Here is a 22,841-nt window from a genome sequence, read left to right on the forward strand (position 1 = left end):
GATTTAGAGTAATCAAAAAACTCCTTGGAACAAGTCATAAATCCAGTAACCTCCATCTCTGAGGAACTCCCTCCTCCAGAACGTACAGAATAACCTCAGGAATAAGCTCAGAGAGTTGCCAAACCTCTGTGAGTTACTCACACACTAAAGAATTCCCTTGGAACTTCTCATTCCACATACAAGGGTAAACTTCACTCTATGCAAACAACTTCCACTCCTGGAAAATCTGTTAAATTTGGATTTTGCAGACCTGGGATAGCCTGGCATTCCACTTCCTCATCCTGTGATAAAACAACCTTTTTTTTTTTTTTTTTTTTTAAGGAAGATTAGCCCTGAGCTAACTGCTGCCAATCCTCCTCTTTTTGCTGAGGAAGACTGACCCTGAGCTAACATCCATGCCCATCTTCCTCTACTCTATACGTGGGATGCCTACCACAGCACGGCGTGTCAAGCAGTGCCATGTCCGTACCCGGGATCCGAACCGGTGAACCCCGGGCCACCCAAGCGGAACGTGCGCACTTAAGCACTGCGTCACCGGGACAGCCCCAACAACCACTTTTTGAACTTGCTCTCATTCTGGGACTGCTGTCTCTTGGCCAGAACCCAAATGATGACAAAAATCTATCAGTTCCCCAACATTCTTAAATCTTCTTTCTTGCTTGCTACTCCCAGACCTAGCTTTCCCAAGCAGTCAAAGGAGACTGATGAGAGTGGACCCAGGAGGAATCTGGTACTCTACTGTGTCCACACCTCATGTCTGTCCCACGCGATCAGGATGATGAACCATAAGTAAGGAAAGTGGCAGACCTCCAAGTGTGGGGGGGGTGAGGTGTGCAAAGAACAGGGGAATTATACTCTGTGAAACAATCAAAATACTACTTTCTTGGGGCAATTAACTTTCGTCCACTTTTATTCTCTCTCTGCTGGCTTCCATCCCTGATTTCTATTAATATTAATATAGATGACAAGAAGACTTATTGAAAGGATTTAAGGAAGGAGTAAACTAGGACATATTAAGACAAAAATAAACCGGGCACTAACAACTTTGTACTTGAAGGATGACCACGACGTTTTGAACCTACCATACAAAATAAACCATTCTTCATGCAGAGCTAAATAAATGTTACAGTATGTTATAATTAGTAGATTCTTTAACAAATTTTGTATTATGCAAACTTTTAAATATGCACAAAGTTAGTGAACCTCCAATATTCCTATCAACAATTAACAAGGTTCTGCCACATTGTTACATCATGTCTGTGTTCTCTGCATTATAATGTATTTTAAAGCAAATCCCAGGAATCAAGTCATTTCACTCCTACTTCCTTCAGTATAGGTCTCTAAAAAATAAGGAAATTTCCTTACACAATCACAGTGCCACTGGCACACCTAACAAAACTGACAAAAATTCCTTGGTATCCTCTAATACATAATCCATAATCAGATTCCTCAACTGTCTCATGTGTATCTGTCTTTTTACAGTTCAAATCAGGTCCCAAACTAGGCCCAGATACTACATCTAGCTACTTATATGTCTTAGGACCTTTCTATCTACAGCCCCCTTCCCAACCCTGGCAATCCCATATTTGTTTTCATGTCACTGACTTATTGCAGAAATTAGGTCAATCGTCTTAAATAATCTTCCACATTTTTAATGTTTTATTTATTTGCTTAGGAGGTCATTAAGCTTGTATCACCACATAATCTATTTTCTGTGAATGAGTTACTTCTAGAGACTTGATCAGATTTAGGTTCAACTGTTTATAGCAAGAATACTTCACAGGTTCACACTGCATATGTCAGGTGCACACAAGGTGTGACTGTTCTATTTTTAGCATTACTAACATTGATCCATCAGACAGTAGGCTCTTTATTAACACTGAAAAATACTTTTTCCTGTTGAAATCGATTTCCATAGATTACTATTGAAGTAAATTTTAAGTAACTGTTGATAAAGTGGATAATATATAGGATTGTTAGTAGTAACCAGAAACTTAACAATTGTTATACATAGTTATCAATTAAGAAGAAGGAAAATTAACCTGCAATTAAAACAATACACTTGGCTCTCATGAGTATTAAAAAAGTTCAATCTATCTATCCATTTAATTATACTAACTAACTCATAGTTACCCAGTTTCCTAGTGAGCAACTATTGAAGACACTGAGCCAGGGCCTATGAAGGGACATGAAGTCATGGCCTTGGTCCTAGGTTAGAACAGTAAGACATACACTATTAAAAAGATAATGAAAGAGACAACAAGCTAAGGCGGCACACAGTGACAAGCACCTTCAGACAGATGCAGAGTTCGGTGAAGGGGAAGACCGTGGTGAGAAAGCCTTTCACAAAGACGTTACTACCACGCAGGCTCCCTGAGAGCAGTGATTCTTGTCTGTTTTGTTCACTGCTGCATCTTGAGTGCTAGAAGAGCGCCAGCACAGAGGCACGTTAATAAAAATCTGCTGAATACACAAATGAGCCAGGATGTTAATCACCAATGACTGTTTGATAAAACTGTGCATTCCTTCTCTTCCTTCCTCAATGCTGGGCAGCAGGACTCGAGCTGCCTTGGAAGGACTCAGGCAGAAGACAGGGTGCGGGCAGTGAAAGTGGAGGCAATGGTGCGGGGAAAGTAGGATGTGAGAGGACAAAGGCTGTCTGGAGCTGGCTGAGACAGTCCTGGTGGAGACTTGTCTTACAGATCAGCGGGCACAAGCATCTGGCGCAGAGATCAGGGCAGGCTGGTGGAGGGTCTAGCACATGGCTCAGGGAGCGCACATTTGTTGGGTGCAGGGGACGGCTGAAGCAGGACGGTAACACTACAAAAGAGAGATTTTGAGAAAACAGGCCATAATAGGATGCCCTGAAAAAAGGAAAAACTGCGGTCAAGGAGACTAGTTAGGAGAGTAATTCAGGGGTATTAACAATTGAGGGTGCTAACAATCAGGATATTGGTAAAAGTGGCAAAGCAGGATGAATGCTATAGGTATTAAAAATACAAAATCAACAGGAGTTGATAACGGTCTGACTCGATATGAAGGTCAAAGGAAAGTAAGAAATCAAAGATCACAATCAAGTTCATTATCCAACTATGCTAGTAAACCAGATACACAAGATGGAAACAGTGCGTAGTGCTTTTACTTTTTTTCCCTACAGCTCTGGTAGGTGCTTAATCCATTCATCATCATCCTCACATGAAGTGACCCCACTGATGCTTCAATCTAAAACTCAGGACTAAGAAGTTAAGGCTTGGCTCAAGGTCACAAGGGTAGTTACCAACAGATCTAAGACTGAAATGGAGATACTCCTGTCACTCAGTTTAACTTGAACGTCATAACTAGTTTCCATTAATCTTTCCCAATAGTAGTGCAATTATGATTTCTAAGAAAGGCAAACCTGCAGCAGGGGAGGTCTGTCTCTCCTGACAGAACACGTTGCATTCTTTCTGTGGGAGAGGAAAATGCGAGCCAGGAGCAAGATGTATGACCTATGGCTTCCTGCACTACCTGCTTGGAGAAAATACAATAGAGCAGCTTGCTGGCTGCAGGACTCACACCCCAAAGGCTTCCATGTCAGGGTAACAATGTATATTTCTGGAGTCTCAGAGCATTTTCTGCAACCCACTCACACATTTCTATAGGCTAAATTAGGAACTGCGTATTTCTACGATATGCTTTAGACAACTGAGGCGCTCAGCAAATTGCTTGTGCTTAACTCACAGGAAGAACAAACACCAGAGCTCAGGGAAAGAAGGGAAAAGACAAACAAACTACCTCCTTCACTTCAAAGAGGGGCTTCTTCAATCTCATTTAGGATCGTATTGCAAAGGTCTGAGTAGGAGAAAGCATGAGGAGGAGGAAGGGGAAGTAGTAGAGGGGAAGGAGGGAATATGCCAATGTAGGAGAGGAAGTCCACAGGACAGACCAGGGATAATTTAAAATTTAGATTATTTCTAGGCCACTTCTGTTTAAATACATCTTATGAGGAAGTAAATCTGAGTAGCAAATAGGGTAAGTTTTTGTTTGTTTTTTGTTTTAAAAAGGGAATAATGCTAGGGCCAGGATCTAAAACAACACACTCCCCGTCCAAGTCTTTTGAGATAAAATAGTCGACATTTTGAAATAGACAGATGAGAAAAGTTTGTTAAATTTTTAAACAAATTTTTCTTTTGATGTGAAACAGTTTTATCTTAGTGTTTCTAACCTTCTTTCCTTTAGTAACTATTTGCTGAATACCTCTGTGCATTAGGCCCTATCCACTTATAGAACAGGGAACAACAGCCATTCTTCCCTCTAAAATAAAAATGTGTGGCGCTGCTGGGTAGGCCCTAAGTTGCAGCTGGAGGGCAGGGTGAGATGCACCCGTGACAAGAGGGAGGCCAGAGGCTGCAGTAATGATCTCCCTACCCCATCCCCTACCAGGCCCAGGCCATGTCCCCTAAGCCAGAGTGCCTTTCTGGAGAAACTGAACCCCACCAAAGAAAAGACCTGCATATTCTGACATCAGGAAGGCTCCCCAAGGAAAGGCCAACTCACCACGATTGCTCCACAGCAAAACTCACCAGTTGAGCGGTGCTGCCCGTGCAAACTAAGCTCCCAGTCAGCTGTTCACTGACTGACTCTTAAATCAGAGCAGATAGCCAAAGAACATCAGCCTAGGGGAAATCCACCAACATGAAAGAAACAAACCAAAACCAAGAGAAAAAAGGAGCTCAGAGGAAAAAGAGAGAAAAACAATCTGTAAATCTCATAACATGACTCATTCCAAGACAAGAGAATACGCTAGATCCATGAAAGAAGAACAAGATGCTATTTAAAAACAAGTAAATATAAAGGAACAGATGATAAGAAACACCTCTTGAGAATTAAAAATATGAGGGGAAAACTTAAAATTTTAATAGAAAGTGTGGAAGATAAACTCAAGAAAATCTCCTCAAAAGTAGAACAAAGATGTAGAAAAATAGGAGACAAAAGATAAGAAAAATCTGAGGAATAATCCAAGATGTCTACCACGTAACCAATGACTTGCAGAGAAAACAGAGGTGAAAAAAGTCATCAAAGAATGAATAAAAGGTATTTTTTCAGAACTGGTGGAGGGACATGAATCTTCACATTGGAAGGCCCACCAAGTGCCTGGTGAATAAAAACACCTAACCAGCTCACAATTCCACAAGATTTTAGAAATTCAAAGATAAGATCCTAAAAACTCCTGAAGACAAGACAAAGAAAACACATATGTGTAAAGAATTGAAATAACAACAAAAAATATCAGAAGATAGTAGAGTATCTTCTTCAAAATTTCTGAAAATTCTCAAAGAACGGGAAATTCTGAAAGAAAATGATTTTCAACCCAGAATTCTATGCCCACACAATCTGTCATGATAGCAGGATGGAGATTTTCAGATCGGTACCCCTTCTCAGAAAGCTGCTAAAAGACGACTGAGCAGACACAGGATTCAGAACAGAGAAGGTAAGAGGAGAAGGTGGAGGGAGAAGTCTAGGACAGGGGTGGAGCAAACCGAACGGCCAGGCCACAGTGAGCAGGAAGAAGGGGGTACGAGGAGGCAGTCTCCTGGGGAAAAGACAGAGCTGGCAGATTATCCAATATGCTTGACACTGCAGGAAGTTTTATATAAAGAAGCTAGTAGAGAGTACAGAAAAATTACAGATATACATTTTGTTCCCCACCAGAAGACAATGCAAAATTGTAAAAGGTAACGTAACTATAGTACACTACTTGGCTTAGCAGGGAACATGACATTTACATAGTGATAAAAATATAAACACCAAATACCAGATTCACTAATAATTATAATACAACAGTATTTTGAGTGCTCAGCAAAAGGCCTTAAATCCTACCTCACCAAAATAGAAATCCAGAAAATGTTAAAAATTAACATAGCAAGAAAGTCAATGTAAGATATTTAAAAATATGAAGATAAATACCATATAATCTAAAAAGAACAGAACATGCCATAGAGAGCAGACTTGGGAAGTGAAGAGGTGAGAGGTATGATTGAAGAAGGTTGTTCTTCCTGCTGTTTAATGCAGCTTAATTTTTATTTTTTATTTATTTTTTTTGCTTTATTTGCTTTATTTCCCAAACCCCCCCAGTACACAGTTGCACATCTTAGTTGCAGGTCCTTCTAGTTGTGGGATGTGGGACACCACCTCAACGTGGCCTAACAAGCGGTACCATGTCTGCACCCAGGATCCGAACCCTGGGCCGCTGCAGCGGAGCACGCGAACCCAACCACTCGGCCACGGAGCCGGCCCCTAATGCAGCTTAATTTTTAAAATCTATGTGCATATATTACTTTGATTAAAAAATAACAATATTTAGTAAGTAATCACTATGTGCCAGGCACTGTTCCAAATGTTTTACAGGTGACATCATTTAATTTTCACAACAATCCTATTAGGTGATGCTATTATTATCCCCATTTTAAAGATGAGGAAATTAAAGCACAGAGAGGTTAAGAATTTTGTCCAGTATCTCACTGCTGGCAAGTGATGGAGCCAGGATTCACTCAGGCATGTGGATCAGAATCTGGAGACCTTAACTTTGAAGGAAGCCAGAAAATTTAATTTCATAAACCATTTTGGAAAAAGTTATCTGATTTTCACCTATTGATAAACCTAGACAGTCAACACCAATCATGTTAACAGACGTGAAAAAGTAGAAAGCATTTATTTTCTCCTATCTAAAATCCTATATTTCTCTATCAACAACAACAACAAAAGCAGCCTAAACAGCAAAGGCAGCAGAAAGAAAAAGTTAGAAAAAATTACAGTCACACAAACTATAGTTAAAAAATGACTAAGTTTCCTTGATATATGAATTTGTTGGAAAACCATTTATCAACAGCCTGTTTCTCTCTAGCAGAGTCCCTCAAGCCGAGAGCCATGTCATTCCCCTTTGACTGATTAATTAGCCAATCAGGGGACATTTTTCATTGTGAGGCATGATGGTTTACTCCAGCTAATGTTTGGTCTCTAATGGCAACATATTAAAGCCAACTCGGCTATTTTAGCCCTGTGGAGTGACCAAAAGGAAAGGATAGAAGATAAATCAAAAGAGCTCCCTTCAGTTTCCCTTCACTCCTTAACAAAACCCCCAAGGAGCAAATGGCTAGAGGAAAGATCCTCTACCAATAAAGAGAAAAAACAAAGAAAAGAAGCTGGAAATGCCTTCAAGCCAAGTGGGATCCTTTCCTGTTTCTGAAGAGCAATAATTTATCCTCTGTTGATTAACAGACCACTGATAGAACAGGCACCAAAAAGTCAATACCTAGCTCTTCTTCCTTTTATCAAAAGCTGTGCTCAATAGAAAATCTAGCCCTGTAATGCTTCTTACTCACTTGGAATGATTTCACCTGCTTTCTGAATTAGAAGAGGCCAGCGAGTAACCTGCTCTCAGGCGCGACACACCCATCTCCACTCAGGCAGCTGCCCACTGTGCTACAAGTTCTCTAAGCTTCTTATCCATCCCTGTGCCTTTGACAGGCACCAAAGCACAAAGAAGGAGAAGTTCAAAGATCAGTGGATATTCACATATCCAGGAGACAGGAAGCACATCTTAAATATGTTTAGTAGATGCCTAGCACACTCAACAAGATGGGTCTAAGCAGCCAGTCTTTGCTATGCAATTCCACACTTAAGCACCCAGCTTTCCCACCCCCAAATAGGCCAAAGATTACAAACTAGCAGTCTGTGTCAGAAGAGATCACAAGCACGTTTTACTTGTCCCGAAGATTTGTCCCCTGCTACCATCATCAACATCATCATTATTTTATGAATCTTGGATACTTTCAGACAGGATATGTTTCCCTGCTTCTCAGTTGTCTTAAACTCAGACTACTTACACATTTACAGTCATACACCTGGACCCAATCAGCATGTGAGTTTGAGATGTGGGATAAGCTGTTGTTCACGATATGTCTTCACATTATGCCTTGTCCACCCAGAGACCCCTGCCCTTTGGGCCTAGATCAGTTACCAATTCTTCTCTATAGCTTTTCCTGACATCCCCAGTAAGAGTTAATGGCTCCCTGGTCTCTGTTCCCACTTCAACAAATGAACTTCACTGAGAACCTACTCGATGCCAGGCATGGTGCTAGATGCTAGAGAGTACAAAACTTGCCAACCTTATGGGGGTTACTATCTACTGAGGGAAGAGAGTAAATAAGTAAACTATTTGGTACATCAGATGGTGATAACAGCTATGGAGGAGAATAAAGCAAAGGAGAGGGTACAGAATGTCAAGGTTGTTGTTGTTCTTATTGTGTTTTCAATTATAAATAGGGTAATCAAGGAAGACTGACTGAGATGACATTTGAACAAAAATGCGAAGGGTGGGGCAGAGGAACCACCAAATACTTAAACCTGAGGCAGGAGCGTTCCTGAAGTACTGGAGGAACAGCAAGAAAGCCAGTGTAACCAGAGCAGAGTGGATAAGGAAAGAGCCAAAGACGAGTCAGAGCAGCAACCGTGAGTGTGGGTGTGAGTGTGTGTGTGTATGTGAGAGAGAGAAAGAGAGAGAGACGGGGAGGTCATTTAGGACTTTAGGCCATTGTAAGGAATTGCCTTTTACTCTGAGTGTGACAAGGAAACTTGGGAGGGTTTTGAACAAAGTAGTGACATGATCTCAATTACATTTTCAAAAGATCACTCAAGCTGCAGTGGGAAAAATACACTATAGAAAAGATTCTATTAGACTCTCATAGAGAATTTATTACATAATGTTCAAGATGTTTATACATCTATCCCCCCTAGCAGAGGACCATGAATTTCATGAAGGGGGCCAAGTCCTATTGTCTTTGTAGCTTCAGCGATAAGAGTAATAATTGAGACACACTAAGTACTCAATAAATAATTATAGAGTTATGGTTAAATTTTTAAAACCTTTGAAGTTTTTCCTGCTTTTCCATTATTAAATAAGTACCGACACACTATATTTATTGTGGAGGAGAAGACAACAACAGAACTGTACATCACCTGTAAGACAATTTCTTTTGTGTCTGGCGTCAAGAATATTAATAGAAGTGAAGACCATACTAGGTACAGAGAATCATCTTGTTGCAAACTTAATATCCTTGGTAAACTATTTACTATTTGTCTTAGTTTGCATATCTTCAAGGATGTTATCTTGCTCATATGGATTTCAGTGAGAGGAAAGGGTCGGATAATGGTCTGCCAGTGCCTCCTAAATGACCAGTCCCTCTTAGATACTCTCTTAGATATTCTCTTAGATAGCATTTGATTCCACTAGTAAATGTCTCCAGAAGTTAAATTTTCTATGACCTCTTGATAATTTGTACTGTCCACTCCCTCTTTAAATGGGAACAGTCCTTATATGTAACTTAATCTCTGAAACTAACATTAAAAATCTATTTTCTCTTTCTACTGTTAAAATGGAATCAGACTAATTTCCAGAATGATGACAGAAATAGTCCTACCTGGTGCAGGGACATAAACGAGATGATCTTAAGGGTCTTTCTGTCCCTTTACATAAACAAACAGACTCTAAAGGTACTAAAATACTGTAAATCTTTTGGGAATAGGGATAGCATCAAATCTATTTTGAAAATTTTATTAAATTCAGTACCATCATCTCCATGGATACTCAACAAATGATGATGATGAAGAGCTTCTTTAAAGCAACATGTACTTTACACTCTAAACAAATACCTATACCTCTACCCAAAATTGTACAGGACATCATAATAGAAGAAAGCTTACTGCCTTAGTCATTACTTATCTTAAATACTAATTAAAACAAAATTGATATGCTAAGAAGTCCTCTATAATTGCTGTAATGGCAAAATGACAACAAAATTTTCACCTTCATCTCCTGGATGAAGAACCTAAGTTGATAAAGCCAACATTGCCCAAGTACATAAGAATCAAGAAGAGGAATCCAAGTAATGTTCTTTCCTTTGTAGTCTAGACAAATGTAAAACTTCAAGTCAAATACCATTTCAAATTAAGTATTTCACATGTTCTCTTTACTCCAGAATCAGGAACCTTAGATTTGGAAGGGTTCATATGCATTTAGTTCAGACTCTTAGCTATTATAAGAATTCCTCCAAGAAACTAACCATAAGGTACATCCTATAGCTGGCCAGCTTTGCCAGCCCATGCTGCTTCCTTTCTCTGAGTAGAAATCTTTCCCTGAATTTCATCCATCAGTGCTAGTTCTTCCTTATGAAACATACCAAACAAATATGTCCCTTTTCTAGAGGTCCACTGAAACCAATCAAACCTTCAAAGTCAAGATTTCTCTGCAGTTCAGGCAGAATTTCTTAATTGTTCATCTGCTAGTTCCTGTGCATAACATCCTTGCCAGATACCTTTGTCCCTAATGCTATTCTCTGAACGCACTCTTTTAAAATATGGCAGCCAGGCCCGAATCGAACAGTTCAAATAGTCAGTCACCAGTGCAGAAAACAAGGAAAAAGCCTGTTGCTTTCAGCATGTAGGCACAATCCTTCTACTACAGCTCAAGCCTGCATTCAGGATAGCTGCCTTACTACATATTTTGACTTAGGTGAAACTTGTGGTCAGGTCACATGCCCTTGCCTCTAATTTAATTCTCATCTAACTGCTATCAAATTAGATCTTTCCAGAATTAAATGAGATTTTACTTATCTCCATAAAATTTCAACTGTTTAACTTTGGCAAAATGTCCCCACTTAGAAAGATTATTTTGAATCTTTTATCAATGGTTAAAATGATGACAAGAATTACTGAAGTCATCACTCCATGCAAAAAATAAACTTTAGACCTCAAATATATTATTTGGCTTGTTTGTGAGCTTAGTTTAAATTTATCTCTAACTAAAAGGTTCTTCAGTAGAAGATTACTTTAGCAAACAATAGGCTGGGAGAGCAGCCGCAGTTCTGAAGGCTGATACCCAGATCTGGAGTGAGGACGGAGGGCAGAGTGATAGAGGCTGCAGGAAGGGGCAGACGCGAATTTGAGTCTTCAGCCTGTAAACCATTTACAAAACTCCATCTAATTCATGAATAGAAGTTATTAACATGAAAATTCAGAACTAAGGAGAAATAGCCTTCAATTCAAAGACATTTCAAGTAAAAATTGAAATCCTTTTTTTTCCCCAGTGATCTTCCCTATGAGCTACTTAGGGCAGTTTACAGAACTACAAGAATGGTCCAAAATACCTCATGAATTCAACCAAGCAAAAGAGAAGGGTCGGCTTGGAAGTTAGTTTTCAGATTTGACAATCAGCAAGAAATAGGAAAGAAAGGGGATTCACGGTAATTGATGACAAAGGGACACAAACCACAAAGAAGTCATGCTTCGGTTCAAAAAGTAAAAGCCATCAGAAGAATTAAAGGAAAGTGATCATTAATTGGGTATCCTGGGAGAGTATAAGAAATACTCACAAGGTTTCTAATTCAATCAGGTTATAGAGGCAAAGAAATTGACAATTATTTTGCCAGGAGCCTAGGCCAGAAAAATGTTGTTTAGAGAAACCAAGTAGGAATGAATGCTGGCAACATGTTCTCAATTCTTGATACAGTTTAGGAGTATTTTCTCTAGTGATAAGCCTGAATCAGGAAACAAGTTGGATAGAGGAAGGAAACTGGGAAGGTGGGGGAGGGAAAAAAATGAGAGAAGGAAAAAAAAGGAGTATCAGGAAGTTCAACCAGATAGAACTAATGGAATTTGTTTTTCAGTGTCTCCAACTCCTCTGCAAACTAAGTGAGAAAAGACACACACACTTGTACCCACATCTCCTGACAGGCAGTGGCCGGCACAAGTGCCTGCTGCAGCTCTCAAGGGGCTCCAGTAATTTCAATATATTCGATCATTTCTTTGTCTCCCCAGAAAGTGCATACCTCTCCAATTTAGGTGCACTCCAATCCAGTTATTGCCTTCCAATTTATATAGCACAACGATGAGAGGGAAAGGAAGGACTTGGAAATTAGAAATGTACAACCAACCATTCCCACACAAAACAGTTTATTTAAAATTTTCTGAGTAATCGGTAGTTTGTGATGACTGTTCATTGTTTAAGCAAGTAGTTTTGAGCAGCCAAATTCAGCCAAGGAAACAGTGTCTCTAGGAGCATCTGCAGCTTGAGGGAATACTAAGGGCCAATAAAGTCAGAGCACAGTCCCAGAGGAAAGAGGAGTCTTTAACTCCTACAGCAATGAAGTGAAAAACAGTGGAGCCCATGAAAAACTATTCCAGTGAAATGCAATGTCTGAAAGCCAATTTCTGGCAAATGCGATTGATTTTGAAAAACATGTAATGGCATAAGCAAACATTCACCCAGTCATCCTTTCTCAAGATACACCAGTGGATTATACTTGGCATGGGATTAAAAGTTAACTGATGAATATTTCCTCCTCTCAGAAAAGAGAAAGTTATTTATTTATTGATCAAAACGTTTCAAAGGAAAAAACATTCCAAATATCAACCATAAGTTATACAAACCATGATTTTTAAGATGAGTAACAATTAAGTACATTTTTAAAAAAGTACAATGGGATTTCAATTTACTGAATCTCTACCATGTGCCAAGCACTGAATCAATCTTATGCTGGGGACCCAGAAGTGAGTCAACGTGAGTCCTCTCTCTTTAAGTAGTTCCGTGTACGTGATGGATGAAAAAGTCCAAGTGTGAAATACAGTGGATCGATTTCTTCATTCGATGTGTAAAGGTCAGAGAGAGGATAGAAGGTGTAATTTAAATTTCATAAATGTGTCCTAGACATCTTGGGTTTAGCTTGGACTGTTGTTTTGTTCTGATGTTATTTTCTTTTATTTCTATATGTTTATATTCAAGATAATTAAGGAATCAGATTCTTGCTTGGCAGTTTGCTCCACTACACAATCCAAGGCTCACTTCTACTATCCTCACAGAGAAAAAGTTCATTTTAAATGATCTTTTTTTTTTGACTGGGAAGAGATATTTTGTTTGTTTGTTTTTGTGAGGCAGATTGGCCCTGAGCTAACATCTGTTGCCAATCTTCCTCTTTTTTGGCTTGAGGAAACTGCCCCTGAGCTACCATCTGTAGCAATCTTCCTCTAGTTTGTATGTGGGACGCCCCCACAGCCTGGCTTGATGAGCGGTGTGCAGGTGTGGGGTCAATGCCCAAGCTTCTTTAAATCTAGATGCAAAGACAAGATCAATATCAGCACCCCCGCCAGAGCCCCAGAGAGCTGTGACTGCTTTAACATTCACTACGCCATGGTTTCCGAGACTCTTCAGGCATTTGACCTCCAGCAGCACCTTCGCCTTGGCAATGCCAGACACGAACGCAGGCCAATGTTGCTATGGGGGTCAAGGGAGGAAAAACAAAGCAATATTCCTTCCAACTGCGAACAAGAGCCAAAAGAGATTGTATTTTCAAACAAATCTGATCAAAGGCCTCCTGCCCGTGGCTACAAGGGCTGTTGTAACTAACACAGTAAGGTTTCCTAGCAACAGTTTATTCAGGGAAGGTACAGGTGTGCCTCAATGAAAGCAAACTCTATATATGAAAATTCATAGGTATGTAAAATTTAAGAGTGACTGCTTCACAGAAAGATGTTTTATTTGATGTTTTAAAATGCAATTAGATTTAACTGCATAAGTCTATCTTATATTCACATGCAGCAGGTATATGTGGAATATAAAATACTGCAGAGGCTCTATCTGCTGAGCGTGGTGCATGCAGCACAGCATGACCAGCAGCTTCAGTATCAGCATCACCTGGGAGCTCCTCAGAAATGCAGAATCTTGGGCCCCACCACACCCTCATGAAGCAGAATCTGCAGTTTTACAAAATTCCCAGATGAGCTGTGTACATAGTAAGATTTGAGAAGCCCTGTCCTGGGCAATATTAGTGACGCTGACACCAGAAGCTCTACAATACGGTTACATATCAGGGCTTCTACCAGGGGTTCTCAGTCCTCACTCCTTATCACCCATTGGAAGAATCACCCGGGTAGATCATCTGGGTAGGCTTCTTTTTTTTAATTAAAAATTTTTTTTCTTCTTTTTTTTAATACCTATGCTTGGACCCTAACTCCAAAGTTGGACTTAATTGGTCTGGGGTGGAACCCCGGCGCTCGCATTTTTCACAAAGCTCCTTAGGCAATTTGAGTGCAGGTGTTGTGGAGAACCACTGCTACAGATCAAGAGCTTCACTCTGTTAGAAAACCGCCTCACCAAACAATCAGGATTTTAAATGCATCATCAGAAGAAAACATTAAACTAGAATGAGAGATTAAGATGTCGTGGAAATAAATCTTGCACAGAACACAGAATTGTATCAAGGTTGGTCTTCTCTAGGCCAGTTGTACCAAATCAGACTTCCCCTGGTCTAGGACAAGGGAATTGTTTCTGAAGCTCCTCAAATATGGGCAAATTGCTCACTTTAACATGATCATGAATGACTACATCAAATAGTGTTGAAAAACCTCGTGGCACGTGACACCAGGAAGCCCTCAAATCGATGTCTGCCAGAGGATTAAAAACTTCGAGTCTCCTACAACAAGAAGCTTTCCTGTGCTCACCATGTAAATTCTTCTAAAGTTCTACCAAAAGCCCATAGATAATATTTCCTTCCCTGATCTGTTCAACTGTAAAATTTCAAAGGTGCTGGAGAAGACGAGGGTTGGAGGCAGTAGGGGTTGGCAGTAGGGAGAAAAGGGAGGATCAAGTAATCCAAGAATGCAAGGATTTGGAAAAGTCAGAGCCATGGAAATACAGGATGAGAGGGCTGGAACAGAAAGGTTTATCATCAGAGGTCTGGGGTGGGACATGGAGCTGATGCAAAAGCACAGGGTGTGGCCATGAAAGGGGCTTAGGGCAGAGCAGAGGTGACAGTGTCCCTGAGGATACTGAATGTACTGAGGATGGTCAAGGGAAAGGAGTTAGAGAGGAACACCGAGATAAGTAGATGCAAAGTCCCTAGGGAACAATGTGGACGGCCTGCCTGATCCAGGTCACACAGTAAGGACAGAGGGGCAGAGGTGTGACCAGAAGCAGGGCTGTCTGATGGCCCCCGGCTCTTTCCAACAGCCCCTTGTGAGTGAAGACCGAGTACTGCCTGATGTCAGAACACCTCCGCCCTCATGACCCACGTGTCTTTGACATGACTCAGCAGAGACCTTCAGCAAGCCAAGGGGCCCAGGGCCTGCTTCCTCTGTCCTCACTACTAAAGGGGTAGGAACAGAAAGGTGTTAAAAGGCTAGGAATTTAGTCCCAACCTGAAAGGAAATCACAAGACAAAATTTCTAATAACTGGTAATTCTAGTCTTTAAAAAATAACATTAAGTAACAAATAGCCACCATCCTTGACAAATTTCTGTCAGTCTGGAGAAATGTCAGAAATAAATGAAACATGTCTTTTTTTGTTCTATAGTCACCAAGGGCGTTGGCTAGGAACCAATAAAGGAACACAAGTATGACATACCAGACTAGCTGAGTAATAGTTGTAGCAACGATATATTCCAGATTTTTGTAGACAACATCAATTTTAAATATTTTTTGCCCCATTATCTCCAGAAATCCATATTTCAAAAATTCTAATCTTTTGATATCCAAACTATATCCAGGGCTGTCTTTTACAGTTAGAACTGACACCAAAAATTTTGTGCTATATTTAGCCCAATTTAATAATTAGATTATGAATTACCGATTCATCCCATTTAGGATGTCAGTGGGTCACCCTATTTTTATCTTCTAGTTTTGAAACTAACAATATTGTCCAATGGAGGAAGTAATACATCTAAATCCCTTCCAGATTCTCAGTGCTGATCCAACTGTGTCTCAAAATGCTGTTAAAATGGAAGAGACCAGCACTGGTGCACGCATGTGATCATCTGCCTCCCCAAGCCATATTCCAGATAGTTATGCTTTCTGAGCAAAGCAAACAAAATCGCTACATGCAGTCTCCCTCTCTCACGGGGACAGGAGAGAGATTTCCCCTTTGAATATCAGCAACAGGCATTCTTTCCGAATTCAGTCCAGTTCTCACACCAGAAAAAAACCCAGATAACACATATCCTTTTCAAGATTTCTTATAAAACATATTATCTACCAACTATTATTATTAAGAGGATCCCATTTAGACTTTGCATGAAGGCTCTAAAAGTTTTCGGGGTAACTTTGTCTGAAAAGTACTATCAGTAACAGATATAAACTGTTTTATCCACAACTGAAAATCAAACAGTGTTGAAACAGAATGTGTCAGGGTGCGTGGCTTACTACCTCAGGAGTCTTCCTCCGCTGCCTTTTCCCAAAAATGCAGTCGAGGTCTGTTTTGCTGCGAGACGACAGATCCTTCCCTGAAAGAACAAGGCGATGCCTGTCAGTATTACCATTCTTTCTAGAATGAGGAGCACAGATATGAACTACTAAACTCTAGACAGCAAATGGGTTTTGGGAAAAAAAAACAATTCTGTAAATGACTGACTTTCTGTCTCCCCTTCACAGATTACAACTCTTTAATTAATAAATAAAATTAATTAAATTTAAAAATCACTGAAAAATCAAGTAAGTGTTTTAGAGCCAGAACCCGTGACATTCTCTTAGTGGCAGAAACAACAGAGAGCATGTAGACTGAGAGGAAAATTAAATTCTACAGCTAGCTCTCCTGCTGGTGTGCCTTCATGGCATGATTTCTGGGTCTCTGGGTTCCTCGTTTATAAAATAGATCTTACTTTCAAGGAGACATGAGCTACTTACTTAGGATTATGAAATGCAGAATAAAAAATGCTGCTAGATAAATAGCTTCAAAACCTCGCATTCGCACATGGATGAGAACATCCTGTATTTGACGTATACAAGCTCAATAATTAACTAAATGAATAAAAATGTAAAAAGAATAAATGCAAGCAAAAATTCTGATTTTGGGTGAAAGGGTTTTAGATTCTCCTTTTTAAAATGTTTTTTACTGTTACAGTTATATCATCTTTAAATAAAAGGATACATAATAAGAGCAGGAAATTAAATGGCTTCTGGCAAAAGCAGTGTGCAAAGGATCCACAATTCTTACCAAAAACACAGAACTCTTTAATGCAATTTCAAACCCACAAACCAACTCAGTTAAAATTCACGTCTTTGGCATTTCCACTTATACCAATAACTCTCTGTGAGCAGTCAACCAAATCTCCTCCCATTTGTCAACTTCGAGGTAGATGCATTTTAAATCTAACTACTACATGTGCAGGCGTGAGTCTCCAGGGGAGAGAGGCTCTGGTTTAGACACAGGAATTTCTGTTCTCATGGAAGCCTGAGTTCCACTGTCATGGACTCACTTGTCTTCTTGGTTTCCTGTAGCAAACTGACTTGGCAAAGTAATGTCATGACCCAGAAAGTTTTAGTTCACTGACTATGACTGGGGCATTCAAATATGATATTGCTCAGTGACTCCATGAAATTAAAAAACAAAACACCCTTCTATTAAATGCGAAGCCAGGTGCCAAAACCAGTTTCATAGTCAGCAGTACCAGATTCAATGGTCCAGTCAGTATGACCCGTTCCTCTGAGGCAGGACACGCTCCTTTGTGGCTCTATGCTGCTCTCTCCTTTCTTCCTGAGCTAGAAATGAAGCCTTCCTGGTTCTAACTGATTAAGTAGAATCCAGACAAAGACCCCAAAGGAAACCTACCTAAGAAGAAAATGGAGGGAGCATATCCCTGACAGGAGCTCAGAAAATGAACCAGAAAAATGGGGCCTAAAACTGGTCATGATGGGGAGAAGTAGACAAAGCCTTTGGAGGTCTAAGAGATCTCTTCTTAGCTTTGTCATCAGCATGACCCATTTTGCACTACAGAGCACATTCAGGGTGGCAGTTTCTATTTCGGAAAAAGGAGTTGTACTTAGTTCAAAATATGTATCGGTCATCTATCCCTAACCTATCTTCCGGAATGGAGCAGACACCCTAAAAGAAATACAAATTAAGATCGCTTCTACAGCAATTCAACTACGAGAAATGATGGGGGAATCAAGGAAGGGAGAGGACATGCAAGATCACAATCCTAAAACGGAATGTCAAAATATGAACACGCAGAGATTAGAAGCAAACGTAAAAATCAAAGGGAAAACTGCCAAGCTGATAGAGAGAGTAAGCTGTACCAATGAAGGTGCAAGTGTTTCTAACGTTTTGGTGATGGGTTCTTGTATCAGAAATTTTTATCCTTTAGTAAAGTTCACTTAAGTAAATGTAGAAACCAGGATTGTTACAGGCCTTGCTCTGGATTTGATCTGGAAAACAAAACACAGAGAAGAATTAAGTGTCAGAGACCAATGGCAAGTAACGTAAAAGTAGATAAAAATGAGAAGATGGAAGTGATATTGAAATAGTTAGTAGTTAATGGTCCTGGCTGAATGGTTTATAAATGTTATAAAATTATGGCCTCTTTTGAATAAAATACAAAAAAAATGAGTTTGAAAGCTTATTGGTCTCAGTTCTGAATTATGGTCAAATCACAGCAAATACTGTTGATAATCTTAAATCTCAGAGAAAATGACAATCAAAGAAATTAAACAAAGTAGGACATATATGTTCTCTCTCTGGATTTGCTTCATCTATTAATCTCCAATTGGCCATAACATTTTGAGAGCCTGGAAAAAAGGCTTCCAGTAGTCAAGCTGATATAATGAGTCCATGAAGGGTTGAGCAGATACATTCAGAGAAGAGCAGTTTATGATCAATTTAGCTGTTTCCCTAATAATCATGATTATCAGGTTTTCCAGTCGATCAGAGTAGCAAATTGGAAGGCAGGAATGTTACTGCTATGGCCAGACATGCTTACAACACCAAGAAGTCCAAGTGGGAAGCAAATGAAACTATAAAAAAAAAACTGTAAAAACTCAGGAATCAGGGTGATTTGGAGCCTCTCAGTTTAAGGGCAAAAGTCATATGGAACTAGCAAGTTCTAGGGAGAAAATTGTATTACAACTAAGGCTCAAAAAAACTGAGTGTTCCTACTTGGAGTAAAGGGGCAAAGGCAAGGAAATGCAGGTTTGAGAAATATGATTGTTAAAATAAAAAACACTTAAGGTTTACATAGGTAACTTCACTTGCTTAGAAAATTCATTTGCATTCCCCAATCAAGAAGGATAAATCAAACAACATCATATTTTGATTTTTTTTTTAAAAAAAAAACCACAGAGGGCTGATAATAAGCCTAGGACAGAAGATAATGGCAACTTCACTGAAAGACTGTCAGGAAACCAGGAAACCTGCAAGAATCAGAGTAGGGTGTGAAATAAGTGAGATGCGCACAACCAATAACAAGATAGTCAGAATTTTTTAAAAGCCTGCAATGGTGCTATTTTGTATTTAAATGTCAAAAGAATCAGAAAAGGAAACTTAACGCCCATCACTAGCAGAGTCCTACTGTGGGAGAAGTTGACTGTGCTGGGAACACTACAGTCTGTTTCCAGACAGCAAGCCCACTACCGGGACACGTGCTGTGCACGTCCTGTCCTTGTTTAAGAAACAAAACACTACAAATTGTCAGAGGAATAAAAAGTCTGAGTAAATTACCATGATGAAGATGCAAACTATAGTTTATGCAACTTTTCATCCAGTTACTGTGCAACTGGGAGGAGAAAAAGCAATGTTCTCTAGACAACTTCTCAGTTGATTTGTTAAAAACTTCAAAAATGGTTTTGAAGAAATTGATATTTTCCCTATTTTTTCCTCTCTGCAGATATGGACTTGCCAAACATTTCTCAAAAGAAACCATTTTGAAGTTAGGCTTTTAAACAAATACGGATGAAATTCACTTTTAAAAGCATATAAATTATTTCAAATTACAATTATAAATTTGGGACTAGAGAAAGGAATACTTATTATCAGAACTAACATGATATGGCTCATATTTAGGCAGTAGCACATTTTACAATGCTATTTGCTACTGTAATCTCACTAAAGTAAAATTTTTATCTAAACTCTCCACACTAAGCTATATGAAATACCAGCTTCCCACGTTTTAGCTTCCTGGACCACAGATGGAGTTACAATATAAATCGTCCTCATCAAATAAGTGAATTAGTTACTTTCATTATGAGCACACCCATAGGCAAAATCCTTATTATCCATAATACTGAACAATCAAAAGTTCCATAAAATGGGTGATTTCTGATAAGTCATAAAACAGAACCTATTTTATAACTCAGTAATGACTTAAAAACCTCTCCTCATCTTACAAAAGAGGAAACTGAGTCTGACAGGGAAGTGGTTAAGAGATGTGTCTGAGAGAGGGAGGGCCAGCACCCAGGTTTCCTGTGCCCCAAGGTCGTTCACCTCACAGGAAACTCGGAGTTCACCATTCATACCCAGAGACAAGTGCTCGACAAGAAAAGATTGCTTTTAGTAAATTAAAGAACTTTAAAATACACATTCACTGTGGACTGTTAAGATGGATGGTAAATAATCATTTTCTTCGCTCTCTGGATTTCTGCCTCCTCCTCCCGTCTGTTCCACTCTCGCCCAATCGGCATGTCCTCTACTTTCCCTCTCAACCTCCTCTGCTCCCTCTCTGACAACATCTCCTGAACTCTCTGCCTGCACACCAACGCTCCCCTTCTCCCCAAGCAGGGCTCATAAACAAGCAAACCTCATTTAAAAGAGAGAAAATGAAGGCACAACACACCAAGCAGGTGGACAGGGTCACCTGGCAAGGGGGTGGCTTAACCAGAAATAGAAAGCAGATACTCCCGCATTCATTAGATTAAAGTAGATTAAAGAGGTTTATCCCGGCTTTAGCAAATGCTTCAGATGAAATCATGCATGCAGTCAGGTACTAAAGAAAAATTAGAAAATTCTATTTGCAAAAGTGAAAACTTAGAAGGCTGCCATATCATCCAAAAGTTACAGGCCACTTTTAATCTCACTAATTTGCTTAGCACCCTTCTGCTGTATCTCTATTTTTTTCTATAGGGTTTAATGAAAAAAGACAGGATATTTAAGGGATTGAGTATGAAGTGACCCTTGAGCCTCTCCTCAAAAGGACTGAGGGGCCAACAAGGACTGTCTTCTGTTCTGCAGCCGGTAAGGAATGGAAAGAAACCTTCATCAGAAGCCGTAAGGGAAAACAGCAAAGAAGGTTCTAGCCTGAGAGAAAGCAGAGGGGATAACACAAACAGCCATACAAACCACACCTCCTGACAGCGAAGTGGGAAGTACCAGTCTCTTGTGCATTCCCGAAGCTATTCGGCTCCCGACTCCATCCAGCTCTGCCATGAGCTCTCACTTAAACCAAACCCAGGCCCACCTTTTGGGGTCCTGACCCCAAATGAGAACCACCATTAAGAGCTTGGAGTAGTGGAAATTCCAGCTCCCACTGTTATTTGGATGGGCACTAGGAGTTAGGGAATTCCCAATCATGCCAACAAAACTAAAGCAATGAGAAGTGCTCTTCCTGGTATGTCAAGGTAGAAATGTACATCCAATATCCCACAGAAGAACCATCAAATGGTGACTAGATATCACAACATAAGTATAATACAATACAATTGTATTACATGATGCACAGTTGATAATACAATTATAATCATATTTATACTTTAAGTATATTATGTAACAAATAGTCTTGTTTGCCTGGAAAGTCCACCTAATGCCTAATACTATTCCATGGGAAACTTTTGGGGCGTTGAGGAGTTTGACTTAAATTGTTTCTTACCAATACAAGACCACCACCTAGTGGTTGAAGAGGACAACTGCACTCCCAACTAACTCCATGTACTGGGAAAGGAGTGGGGAGGTGGTGATGGAGGAAGATAGTTCAGAAACAAGTTTTCTAACTCTATCTTTGCAATGATCATGGAACACCGAGGCTAACACTCCATGAGATGGAGAAATGGTGTGGAGTAATGTAGGAGTTAACTCAGCAGTGAGATTTTTCATACTGGAGATCTCAATATAGAGCCAATTATCTCAACTGGCACATTTTAGGAGACACTCAACACCAATATTAAGTTCTCAAAAACAGGAAAACGTAACTAAAAATGTTGAGGAATAAATTAAAATCATTTTCTGACCTAGCCACATAAGATCCCTTTTCTCCTCCAAATAGCAAGTTGACTTCCGATTTCAGCCTTGCCAAAGGACGCACACGTGGTCTAGAAGCAAACCTGGGCCCCACCTCGGATTGGATGAATCCGATTCTGCACTTTAATAAGATCCCAGGAGATTCGCAATGAACGCTTCAGCGTTCGCACTGCTTCACAGAAATCCAGTCAGGCTGTCCACACTCCCCACTTTGTACGTGAAACATGAAGAGATGTGGGCGAAGAGCTAAAAATGCTTGAAGAAACCCAGTGTGAACACAGAGATTTCAACAACAAATAAAGAAATGCTTAATTTTACCTTTTGTGAATTTCATATAATGAACACGGTTCTTAGAGATTTTGGATTTTTCTTCAAGGCTGAAAGATTTCTTTTCCTTGTCTGAGGAGTCTTAAAAAAAGATGAAAAGTATTACATTAATACATAATACATAATTACTCTGTCATTCTTTCTCATTTATTCTCTTACAGTGACATGGTCTCATTTAAATAAACTGCATAGGAGCCCTGTCATTTATTAGTGAACTCTAACCAAATGATCAGAAATATTCCTCTTAAACAGGCAAGGCCATTCTCCAGAAACTTATAAAATCCTGAGGAAGAGAAATCAAAACTTGCATTCACACAAAAACCTACACACAAATGTTCATAATAGCCTTATTCATAATAATAAAGTACTGGAAATAACCCCAAATTCCTTCAGTGGGTGAATGGCTGAGCAAGCAAGGAACAAGTGATAACACAACAACCTGGATGGACCTCAAGGGCATCACACTTAGTGAAAAAGATCAATCGACAT

The 22,841-nt window shown here is 39.7% G+C and overlaps 1 protein-coding gene across 1 annotated transcript in view; it reads right to left on the bottom strand.

Moving 5' to 3' along the window:
* PINX1 (PIN2 (TERF1) interacting telomerase inhibitor 1) overlaps positions 1 to 22,841 on the bottom strand; it is a 93,240-nt gene that overhangs the window by 47,112 nt on the left and 23,287 nt on the right. The window contains exons 5-6 of the mRNA XM_001496538.6: positions 22,344 to 22,433; positions 16,232 to 16,308 (exon numbers count right to left, since the gene is read on the bottom strand). Coding sequence (XP_001496588.1) covers positions 16,232 to 16,308; positions 22,344 to 22,433 — 167 coding nt within the window. The remainder of the gene's footprint in view (positions 1 to 16,231; positions 16,309 to 22,343; positions 22,434 to 22,841) is intronic.

Source organism: Equus caballus, chromosome 2, assembly GCF_041296265.1.
Source record: "Equus caballus isolate H_3958 breed thoroughbred chromosome 2, TB-T2T, whole genome shotgun sequence".
Lineage (NCBI taxonomy): Eukaryota > Metazoa > Chordata > Mammalia > Perissodactyla > Equidae > Equus > Equus caballus.